Below are 12,388 nucleotides of genomic sequence, written 5' to 3' on the forward strand. Positions count from 1 at the left end.
TGCATGGTCACTGCCCCATGCTGCCTGTGATATAAATAAATGTGACAGCAACAAGTGAGTATACTGTGAAATAGCAGGGCGAAGGGTAAAAGGAGAGAGCATGCAGGTTGCCTGGCAGGGACAGAGCCCTTCCTTACATTTCTATAAATATAGTGCTTTATGTCTTTATTATCCAAGTGCGATTGCCTTTAGGAATTAGCTCAGGCATCACGTTGAAGAGGTGTTTAATGAAGCACCAAATCATTAACTTTCATTCAATAATTTGAAGAGGTTTCATATTTAAGCATGTAAAAGGTACAATCTCACAGGAGAAGGAAGGCTGGTTAAATTATTTGCAAACTGATTTGCAGAACCCTGTCGCATCATTTCTGTGTTCAGTCCTTGCCTTCTCTGCAGTTCCCTGTCCACAGTTCCAAGCTGGTCCTGAACAGGTAGGCACCAATGCCAGTATGTTCTATAAGTCTTAAAACCCATAATCCTTTCATGTAGTCCACCATGCATCTTTTCTGTAGTGAGTTTTTTATTTTCAGTCTTTCTATTTGATACTGGGCTGGAACAAGCATTGTCCATCCTACTGCCCAGCACTACAACCTGTGAGTTGAGAGCAGAGCAGAGAAGAAAACCTATGAGATCCTGGCTTTGTCTCCTCTGTCAGCAGTGATTTCCAGTAATGGTGTCCTGGAAGCTCAGATCTGAAAGGGTGATCCAGGCATAAGGCTTCTTTGTCTGGGATTTCTAGCAGCCCAGACAAAAGCAGTTCTGGTGGCTAATCCAATTGTGCTTTGGCTTGGGAAGTGGAGTTTTTCCTATGTTGCTCCTGTTTCCTAAGCACAGGGTCTGGAAGTTGCATTTGTCTGTCTGTCTGCTAGCTGTACTGCTGCCCAGATATCCAAGCTGCTGACTTGGAAACACTTCAAAGATTTCCATTCTTCAGAGTGGCTGTCTCAACTGCTACTACAGGGAGGTTTTAATGTGTTTTGAGATTATGGATCAGCATTTATTATAGTGCCTTTTAAGATGGGGCAACTTTATTTATACATCCTTTTTTTTTCTTTCTTTTTAATATAGAAGTAAATCTCCTTTGAGATACGCTGGGTTTGACAAAACAGCTAAGGTTTTACTAATGTATTTCCACAAAGAGCAAAAAATCAGAGGAAGGCATCTGGACAGATTTGGCAGCTTTTTTAATTATTTCTTCCCCCCCCCCCCCCATTCCTTTTTGAGACAAATGCAGAGTTCTACACTGGGCATGCTATCAAATTCTCTGCTTGAGCATATGGCTCATCAAGTTATCTTTCTTGTGCTCTTAAACTTTTCCTCCTATTCCCATCTTCCCTCTCTCCCATCCATGCTCTCATGCACAATTTATCTCCTTTCTCTCTGTCTTCCTGTCCCAGGCTTAATCATGTCGTTATATCGTCTGATAGCAGAAAAGATGCTGTCGGTTTGGCATGTGGTATTAAGAGGTGCTGATATCACAAAGACCACTTGCTTGGCTTGCTGTAAGCTTGCTCCTGGTTTTGGTGAAAGTCTGTTGTGCATTCTCTTCTACAACTTATTTGTTTTCCATAGGGCGTTTTGTATGTTTGAATTTGGTCAGCATCAAAGATAAATAATATTCTGGGGATACTTGCTGACAGCTGACTTAAAGTGTAAATTACAATGCTGATTTAAAGTCCAAACTTAGAACAAACGCAGGTAGATAACTCTTGACATGATTTAGGTGTGAACTCCTTTCCCAGGATAATTATGGATGCTAAAAGTTAGCATAAGTTCAAAAATGCACAGAAAACTATATGGACACAAAATCAACTGAGATCTTAAAAGCCTTCTCAAGGCACCACTGCTAGCTTATGAAATCTCTGGACTGCAGGTTGCTGGATTATGAGCCTGTTCTGCAAGTTCTAGCACCGTTTTTGCTGTGGTCTTACATGCTTCCTTTGGACCATTTGGCTTTTCAGCTTAAGCTGGTGCGGCTCGTCTTTTCTGGTCTGGTTAATGAACCTCGTACTTGGAATTCCTGTTTCTCATTTCACTTCTATTTTGTCTATGATTAAAATTTAGGGATATAAGACTACAGTGTTATATCCCTAAAGCAACTTCATGGGTTGCTTTTTTTAGACACTTTCCTCATTGACAACTGAGCCTAACAGTCCCATTATAAGCAATTCAGGCTCCCTTTTCAAAGTCATTAGGTTGTTCATCCCATTGCTGCCAAAAGGATGTTTCAGAGCTTCATTTTCCAGTGCTTAAAACCCATCCCCTAATTTCTAGTTGAATTTTATTCATGGCCATTTTATATCCATTTGTTCTTGTGCCAGCTTTGTTCTTTAGCTTAAGTAGTTCTCTGCCTCCCTCAGTGTTTACTTCTTCCTCACACAGTGTGTCTATGGAGAGCAATCAAGTCACCTCTTAACCATCATTTTGCTAAGGTGACAAAACTGTGGTCTTTAAGACTCCTCTTGAGGTAAATCTCTAACATAATGATTTCCTTAGCACTCTTCTGCATGGTTCCTCCTGAACACTGCTCACAGCTGTTCAGGTGAAGCCTTGTATGAAATTCATGCTTTCCTTTCTTCACTGGCTGTGGCTTTCCTGAGACCTGATCTGTCCTTTCACAGTTGTCACCCTACCGGGTCGTGCTTGTCCTCATCCTCTAATGGCCTCATATATCCAGGGAGTCCTTCTTCTCATTTCCAAACTATGAGCCCCTACTCATAACAGCGATTCCTATTAAAGCCTAAATGTGTAACCTTGCACTTTGACTATTAAATTTCAACACATTTCTATTGCTTTAGCACTCAAGAACATCCTGCTACTCTTGAAAGGTATTCTGAACTCCCTGCTATTGGCAGCAGCTCCTGACTTCACACAGTCAGCAGATTTTGTTAGTATGCTCTGACTTTTTTGTGCCAAGGTCATTAATGAAAAGATAAAATAAGATCGGTCTCAAAACATCCTTGAGGACTTCCACACATACTTTCCTTCCAGACCAATAATTTTTCTTTCAGCACAACTCCTGTCATTGCTTCTTTAACCAGTTCCTTACCCATGGTGCAATTCCTACACTAATCCCTGTGTTCTTCAGCTTTGCTAATAATTTCCAGTGCGGCACCACATCAAATGCTCTATTGAAGTACAGATAAATTAGATCAAATGCATTTCTCTTGTCTAGAAAAATCACTCATCAAACAAAGATATCAAGTTAGGCTGGATTGATCTACTCTTGCTAAGTCCATTTTATCCCTTAAACCTACTTTATCTGTTTTGCAGTTTACCCTCATGTCTCTAATTATATTTTTCTTTCAAAGTCTGCTCTAAAGCAATGCATACTATTGAGGTCAGTCTACTGGGTCCGCACCTACTTATGACTAACTGTAGAGTACATGCTGTGGGATGCACAGTACACTTCATATAACCTATGCCAGAATCCCTGTGATAAATTGCAGTACTTGAAGAGATGAAATGTACTAGTTTGGTTCCACTTAATTGTATTGCTGTACTGTGTACAGGCATGGACTGAGATGAGGATGTATCTAGGCTGTTAGCCTGGGATTTGGGGAATCCAGCCAGCTACAGCTGCAGGTCTATAGCGTTGCTTCAGAAGCAGGCGGTGACTATAAAGATTTGGTTCTGCTGAGTGGTGATGGTGGGATCTAGGTGATACCACCTTCAATTCTTTTCAGGACATGTCTGAGCTTTCCCTCCTACAGTACCATCTGGGTGGATTTACCTACATCTTTATGATAGTCTTGGGTTTCTCAGATTTACAAGCAAAGCAGTTGCAAACCTGCCTGATCAGGTCACATCAGAACCACAAATAGCTCTTATCTCCAGAGTCAGAGCAGACCAGTTCCCTCCAAGCCTGGATAAGTGACATGGGGTGGTTAAGGCTGTTGAAGGGTAAGTTGTGCTACAGCCAGGAAGAGTTTAGGTCTTCTGGGGCAAGCAGATGAGGAATTACAATGGGGACTCAAAGATAGTGGGAATAGAAGTTTATACATCTGAGCTCATGGTTTGTGAGGTCTGAAGATGAATAAAATTCTTTGTATCTGATTTTACAGGCACAAAAAAAGTATTGGAAAAATCCAGTTTTGCTGATTGTTTGTTTAATGGGAAGTTTGCTGCCAAGTGTTCCCATTATAATCATGGTGTAGCTCTAATGAAACTCTTTGGTAATGCTCAAGCACCTCTAAAGTAAACTAGATGCCTACAGGAAATCCTTAGATCTCTTCTGCTTGGAGCAAGAAACACTGTGGTACTTCATTGTTCTACTCTTCTGGCATGTGATTGAGACATCCCCTTAAGCCTGCAGATGTAGGTATGTAAGGTAGCCTCCTTTACAAGATAATACTTGACTTTGAGCTTTGGGAGATGCTCTGGATGGATTTTTGTTTTTCAGTTTGTTTGTAATGCTGTTGTCGAATTCCGTCAGATTCGTTATGAAAGAATGACATAGGTATGAATGCTAAGAATGACCTAGAGTGAAAGAATGATGTAGGTAATTGATCTAACATAAGCAAGAGCCAGCTCTTGAATCCTCCTTAGTTTCTGCTGCTGTTAAGACACACCACAACCAGCAGCTTGGGGAGAAAAATTACCTGTTTTTTTTTTGCTGCAGGATGATAATTGGCTCGGGATGGAAGTTAATGTGATTTTATTTGGGGATTGCTTTGTAAACAGATTACATTTTAAGAAATCCTTGGGCATGGAGGCTTTTGTAGCTGTACATATTTAATCAGCTGTGGGCACTTGAAACTTAACAGCAGTAAGGCAGGTTAGAACACGGATCTTCTTGCTCCAGCAGAATACAACTGGAAAAAGTCTTTTGTGGGGCTAGTGGGATGGAGATTACACCACAAGAGGAAGGAACTTGCCTCTGGATGGTAAGGAACAAGGATGCCTCACTTCAGCTTTTTAAGATGCAAACGTTAGTGACCAGCTCCTGTTCAAACCAGGGCTAAGGCAGGTTGAGTTGCTTTACCTGCACATTGAGGTTGAGACAGAAAGTCAACAGAAATCTCTCTGTGTATCTCTTCCCCTCTAGCTACTTACTGTCTAAGCTTCATGGGGTTAGCAGTCTTCCCCTAGAGCTTTAGCATCTTTCTTGCAAGTCCTGATCTGACTGGAGGCCTTTAAATGCCTCTGCAATGTAAAACATCGTTGTAATTAAAAGAAATCAATTTTTCTTTTCACTTAAAGCTGATGGGAGGAAGGATGGAAGGGGTTAATCTTGTTTGGGGAAAACAGAGAAAGGAGTGGAATTTGGCTAAAAATACTGACATGGATGTCCCAACTTACTGCAGAAATTACCATCTACTGATGTAGATGGAAGTGCTGGTGTCTGGAGTGGGCATGTGCCGAATCTCTGATACAAAGAAGTAGCTCTGGGGCAGCAGTTAAATGACTTCCTTCATTACTTTGGATATGTGGGTGTTGCTTTAAATTTAATGCTCACTACAAATCAGTGTAACACTAAAGCTAGAGGGCTAATGGTCTTTTAGAATAACTGAGTCAGCTGCAGAGACTGGATCCTCCACTGGTGTAAAACACTGCAGTTCTGTCAAAGTCCATCAGAAGCTGTCAATTTAGGCCATCTGGGGAGCCTGGCCCAGAAGACACTGAAGATGAAGGTTACAAAAATTATTGAGGAAATTGACATTATTTCTCCGTCTCTCTTCTTTCCCCAGGGCAGCCATTGAGGCTCTGGCAGCTTTGCTGAAATCAAGTAAGCTTCTTTTTAATATTCTTTCTGACTTTTCTTTCTTTGTTGTGCTACTGGACAGAATGAACCCCGTTCTCCCTTGCTATCTCCTCTTCCTTCATTCCCAAAAAGCCCTGCTTAGAAGAGAGGCAGTAATGCAGTAGCTCCCTATAGGTCTAGCTAGGACTCCTGCAGCTGTGTGTGCACACAGCTCTATGGGAGAAAAGTGTGAGGGAGAAAGCTGCTGTGGGAGCCAGACTAGACCCTTATTTGAGTATTTAGGGAATAGTGGTTGTCCTGGGGGTTGTAGAGTGGAAGAAATGAGGAACCTCTCCAGCCAGTGACAAATGCTTATTGCTCTGTAGCAGCATCGCTGGAGAGTGAGGCCAGGACCTGTCTGTCCTGTGCTGTTGCACTGTGTGCTTACCTGGTAACAATGTTCTTGTTGGCAAAGGCTTGGAAAAATCCTGCAGTCCAGAAGAAATGACCTTAATTCTCCCTTGCAAGCTTGTCAGGTCTGATAACGTGCAGGCAGGGCCGAGACCTAGTGATTGCCGGGGTACAGCCCTGCTATGGCAGGCTCTGCTTAACATCTGGGCTAGCTGGCTGGGGGTCTTGAAGACCTTGACATGGGTTCTTGGTCATGTACTGCTGGCATGATTGTTCCAGAAATAAACATGCTACCTTTTTTTTTTTGGCCTTTATCCCATCTGAAAACACTTAGCTTTTTATTACCAGAATTTAATAAAGCTTTGATTAAGAAAGAGCCCTCTACTATTGCAGGCAATCTACTCCACAATAAATCACAATGGCATATCGTCCTTCTCTCTCTTCCCTCCCTTCCCCCTTTCTTTCTTCTCCCCCCCCCCCTCCTTTTCATAGTATTAGGAATAAATGCATTTGTGAAAAATTGTAGCCCTGGAAGCAGTGCTTAAATGAGCACACTGCAACGGGATCGTGTCTGAGCTGCAGCAGCTCTAGTGATGGATTCTGAAATAACGCCTCAGTATTAACCTTGCTGCCTAGATTTAAAGGTCACATTATTGCAACAAGGAAAGACCTTCTAATTTGGGCACTAAATCTTAATAAGGGGGTTGTAGGGCTCTGACACAGCTGCCTGCAATACAAAAGCAAAATTAGCCTTCAGAGTAGGAAGAAATACACAGAGAAGTGTGGAAAAGTGGAGCAAGAGCCGAAAGCTCATCTGGCAGCTTGAGCTTTTCTCCTGTGCTCCTGTTTTATGGTAAGTACTAGAAATGGGAAGTGAAATTCTGTTGTCCCAAGATATTTATAGGCTAAGTTTTCCACTTGGAGGCTTGTTCTGGGTCTAGAAATGAGAACAGCGTATAGAAGTGGGGCAGTAATTACCAAGGGAAGCTGTGAAATGTAGTCTTCTGGGGAGTTGTAAACACATGTGAAAGTTGGAGTGGGGAAGCTGAGAATGATCTAGGGGATATTTTGGATTCAGCTCCATATTCTCCCAGCCCTTTTCCTCCTGGAATGAGGTTTTAAAGCTATTTACTCTCAGAAATTTTCTGTATGACTCTTTCCAACCAATTTAGGTTGCGAAAGCATCCTGGGTGGTTCTTGCTCTAGGAAGTTCATAGAGGGTTCCCAGTACTGGAAGAACACAATGATCCCTCTGGTTGCTCCAGGTGCTTGCACAGAAGGTACAAAACCAAAAATGAACTCAGAGAGGACTTGGCCTATTGAGCAAAACAGCCCATCCACTGTCACTCTGGTTGATCACTGTATACAGATGGGTGTTCTCATGTTCATTTCTACTGTTGACCATTGCAAAGGCATTGACTGGGAAAGACATTTCTGGTTTGAGACACACTTCCTAGTTTGCTGTAACGTGTCCTTTTCCCCTTTATCATTCACAACCAAACAACATTGTTACAGCAACACTGCTTCCATGGAAAAGTGATTTTAGGAAAACAACACAGTCTGTTTTCAGCTCATGTTCTTTAAGGCACTGGAACTGGGATTTGGGAAACAGTGCCAATACTTGCAATCAAATATAGCATCGCAGCCCACAAGTCAGCCTGGACTGTGTTCTTTGAAGTTTTCTGCAGTCTGATGCTGACTGGTCAAGAATGTCTTTTAGTTTCTCTTTGTCCTTCTCAGGATATGAGAAGCTCCAGGCTTCCAGAATGGACTGCTCTGGTAGCTGCATACAAATGAGCAGGCTGTGTCTTTTGGGAGGCGTGGGTCAGGAGATGCGAAAAACGGCTCTGGTTCTTCCAGAGATAAATTCACTATGACTGGGAAAGAGCTGAATTCTTTCTCACGACTGTGTCAGGACAGCTTTGTTTGTCACAGTTAACTTATTTAAGCCCATGACCTTAGTGCCTTTGAATGGTGCAGGGATTCTTAAAAATAAGATCTGGTGAATATTATAGCACTTGAAAACTGCTTCTTGAAACAAGGGATAAAACTGTGCACACCAAGACGCCCAGAAGCCTTTTAGCATGTTTTAGATGGAATACAATCAAATAGGACACAGGAGTCTTCGAATGTGGTACAGTACTGAATTAGTGGACTGATTATTGTGAGCTTTTTTGGTGGCTTGCTGGAAAATGATGGTGAGAGGCAGTTGTGCTGGGGGTGAAGGCTATAAAACAGGGAAAAGAACACACTCATTCCTGAGTGTCTCTCTATAGGGTTTTCATATCCTTAAGTGCTTCAGCCCAAAGTCATCATTGTGGTTATGGTTATACACGAGGTTGTGCTGAAGGGTGAGTGCTCCTCTTCGGCAACGAGCTGCAACGAGAAAGCACGCAGTAGTTTTAAAGGGAGCAGGCAGATGGCAGTGTGTCTCCCCGATGAATTTCAGAAACATCTTCAGCTCCTCAGGCTTCCACAGCCTCTACTTGAAACTGTCCATCTGCAGGGCAGGGGCTGCCTAGAGACTTTCTGGCCTCTCTTTCCTGATGCTAATGCCCACTTAGCAGATGCATAACTGCAAGAAGCAAGATCTGCCAGGATGGAAGGCATCAGTGTAAGGAAAAATTACCATTCCAGCTGTACCTGGGAAATTGTTGCTCTTGTGTTTCAGAGAAGTACAAGCCTGTCCAAAGAAATAACTGATGGACTGCTACAAACTTGTGCTTGATCCACAACAAGGAAGAAATGCTTGGAAATTCAGTGCAAGACAAGAGTGACCTTGGTTGTCCTTGTCCCATGTACATAGCGAAGATCAGTGATAGAGATGGTGAATAACAGAGGAACAGAAGTTCTGCAGTGCTGAATCTTTCTATTGGTAGAAGCTCAGATTATGGACATAGAGAAGGTGTTCCTCAGCCAGTCCTGGCCTCTTCCCTCTTTCCAAGTATCCCAGGGTACTTTAACAGTCCTTGGATGGTATTCTTCCAGTTGCTGTTCTCCACCTGCCATGCCCACATGCATGCAGCAAACAGCTTGTAGCATGTCCTTCCTCCATTGCCTTGCTGTTTCTTTTCATATCTGCTATCTCTCCATCATGGTGTTAACTCCCTCTGACTGAACTACATTATTATACATGTTGCTTGGTAAATATCTATAATGGTGTTGAAGTGCCATAAGAGCATCAGAAGGCTTTTTGCCTTAGTCAGGCTTTCTAGTATTACAGCTGTCCATCCATCCTTCAGTTTCTAGATGCTTTCTACAGCCCAGGGTATATACCAAGAGCTGTACATAAACAGGTGGAATGAGGCACAGCATCATCAGTCTTTCCTGTCTTTCCCAGGTTACTTTTTCCAGCCTCCTTTGGCTTTATTCTGCTACTTCTCAATACATCTGTGTTTGTATCTTGTTCCGGTTTGTCTTAAGGCCCGGGGAGCTTACCATTAAGGCCTCCTTTGTCAATGGGAGGCTCGGGTGTGGATAGGGCATACCCCTGCTTGTGCAGTGGTGGAAGGTGAGGACTGCCTTCATGTCGCTCCTAGCCATGGGCTCTATTCCTTTTAGTGAGCTCACCCCCGTAAATAAAACAGGCAAACCATTCACACCTTTGGGGGAGTGGAAGAAAACAAGACCCCTGTGTATGAACTCGGACAAGCGCATTTGAAGGCGATGTGATGGACCAAACCGTCCGCTGCCGCTCGGCACCGGGAGCCACACGGTGGCGATGTGATTATAGGGATCCTGCTCCCACCACCGCTTAATCCAATGTTTATTTTTGGTGAGTAATTTGTTTATCAGCAGGTTATTTTAATCTAATTTTGGTGGTGTTTGTTATTCCCGACTATCTGTGTTTCCCAGAATTAGCAGCTTGCATGTCTTTAAGGAAATTAGCTAGAGCTGATCTCGGAGGCATTTGTTCCGTGGATATTGAAGGGAAGGGCCCTGGCTGCAGTGCTTGCCTGGTACAATTGTAATGAGCAATTTAAAAAGACAGGTTGTGGTGACCCCTGATCATGCTTATTTCATCAAGACAATTCGGTGTGCTAACAGCAGTTATTGCTGATGGCCTTTCCCCTCTCTTTCTATATCTTTTCCTTTCTCTTTGATTCTCTTTATTCTCTTGCCTTCCCTCTCCACACACACACACACCCCCACCCCAAGCCTTTTATCTCTCATTTCCTGCTCTTTAACCCTCATCTTCTGCCAACTAACCTTTATTTAACCTTTCACCTGCTCATTCTTAAATTATTCTCTTATCAAAACATAGGATTATTCCTTGTGGCTGGTAGGATAAAATAATCAGTGTCATTTTCTTCCTTTTATGCTGGCATCAAGGAGGGGCAAGCAACTCTGAGAAACAGAAAGTGATGTTCTAGCACATAAGCAGATTACGGTTTATGAAACGCCTGTACCGTCTATGTCTGAATTCATAATGTTCTGCAACAGATCTACTGACACAAGTCTTTGATATTGTATCAAAATAGCCCTATGGTTAAAGCACGCTGGTTCCTGTAGCAAACAGCACAATGTCTGTGATTTGCCTAATACTTTGGCAGGTTCCCATTTCTCAGTTTAAGACTTCATCACCTACCTCTGGAATCAAACTTCATTATCAGTTTGGCCCCAAATCTATCCTCACAACTTGTACTGTGATCAGAGTTGAACTCTGCATATAATTCCTTTCATAATCATCTAAAACAAGGTCTGTGTCTATCCTTCCTTCCTGAATTTCAGAATGCAAATAATCTTGATTCTATATTTAACCTTCTCTTTGAAAAGTGCTGCTTTACGGGGGGAAGCTTTTTTTGAATGTCCTTTATATTCCCTTCCCCAAGACTGCTCTTCATACATAAGCATATCTCAAATTGAAAGTAACTCAGTACTGTAGAGTAAAAGGTTGGTTTCATCTCCTTGATATAGCAGCTTCCCACTGTTTTGCTCCTCAGGATGGGTATAATGGAACCAAAGAGTTGAGGAGCTGCATTATTGTCTGTTGACATCCTTACAAATGATTGCTTACTGCCTTTGCCTTGGCATGAGCAAAGTTTGTGCCTCCAGTGATGACCTGGCTTCAGGAAATTCAGTGGCTGAATTTGAGGAAGTCTTCCAAATTCTAGCATCCTCATTTGAACTTTTTCCACCCACGTTGTTCAGGAAAATCAAGCTGGAAACTTTGTGCAAATGTTGGTGGGTTTGTTCAATTTTGTAGATTTTTCAACTTTCTGTTGAATTGCAACCAGAAGCTGCTGTGAAGCTGGAAAAGAAAGGAAAAAGAGGAAACCACTTAAAAATAGGTTTCCTTGTGGGGTTGAGAATTTAAGAAGGGGTTGGTTTGTTTTTCCTTAGTTTTATGTATAAGCAATGGAACAAAGGCAAACTGGAGAAGAATCACCATGTCCTTGTACGGTTTGTACAAATGTCACTGTACTGGGCAACACCTGGAACTTAGGTATCTCAGAGTAGAAAGAGCTATTCTTGTACTGAAGCAAAGCTTGTGGCTGATTCCCATTCTAGGAGCAAAACATGGCACCTGTAGTTGCTGGCAAATCCTGCATGTGTTCTCTGCCTCTGTGCCAGTGTTATTTGTCTATCCTAACCACTTAAATATATGCCTGGGCTGTAAAATTTACAGGGCACAATTACAGTAGTTTTCTGGCTTCCAACAAGAATTGAGCTAAGACCAACTCCTTGCTGGAACTGTAGAATCCACTGGGTCTGAATTCATTCCAGCATTTGATGGATGACTAGGTTTCTCCATGGGGACAATTAATTTTGCTTCTATAGGGAACCTTCAAGCTTATCTTAAGCAAAAATGGCCTCTCAATGACTGAATAAAATAGCTGCTTTCCACTTGCTTTAGGAGATATTTTGCATTTCTTATTCCCAAAAGGCAATCACTAGAGCAGAGTGGGGAAGCTGGAGATTTTCTTATTCCTTTCACTGCGTTAGGGGCCATAGGGTTAATTTAGCAGAGCATTCTTATCTCCAAACTGTAGCAATATATGTTCTTGGCATAATGAATCAGTGGAGTGGCATCAACAAAGATATTTAAGCAGATAGACAGAAAGATAAATCTCTTTGTTCTGCCTGGTAAGCAGTGCGTTGCTCATCATGTTTTAGGTTGACTGCAATTCAGTTTTGTGATTAAATATGCTGCATGTTTTCCAGTGGTCCCTGTGCTCCTGGCACACCTTTTAAAGGAGCCTGGAATGTAAGGAGGGCTTCAGAAGTGTCCAAAGAAACACTGGTGGTCATGGGACTTTATCTGCCAGACTGAAACCCTAGGTTTAGAGTCTG

At 42.4% G+C, this 12,388-nt stretch overlaps 2 protein-coding genes across 12 annotated transcripts in view; both read left to right on the forward strand.

Annotated features, from left to right (window-relative positions):
• Positions 1-12,388, forward strand: part of AKAP13 (A-kinase anchoring protein 13) — a 468,794-nt gene that overhangs the window by 342,268 nt on the left and 114,138 nt on the right. The gene's annotated exons all lie outside the window — the stretch shown is intronic.
• AGBL1 (AGBL carboxypeptidase 1) overlaps positions 1-12,388 on the forward strand; it is a 285,379-nt gene that overhangs the window by 39,908 nt on the left and 233,083 nt on the right. For 2 of the 3 annotated variants that reach the window (XM_061446754.1, XM_061446753.1), the window contains exon 6: positions 5,691-5,728. In XM_061446754.1, the coding sequence (XP_061302738.1) occupies positions 5,691-5,728 (38 nt within the window). Of the gene's footprint in view, positions 1-5,690; positions 5,729-9,659; positions 9,870-12,388 lie in introns of those variants that run through there. The other variant, XM_061446755.1, reaches the window with a different exon arrangement.

Source organism: Pezoporus flaviventris, unplaced genomic scaffold (assembly GCF_033815535.1).
Source record: "Pezoporus flaviventris isolate CSIRO_AGI_PZ_B2104156 unplaced genomic scaffold, CSIRO_AGI_Pfla_v1 ptg000006l, whole genome shotgun sequence".
NCBI lineage: Eukaryota > Metazoa > Chordata > Aves > Psittaciformes > Psittacidae > Pezoporus > Pezoporus flaviventris.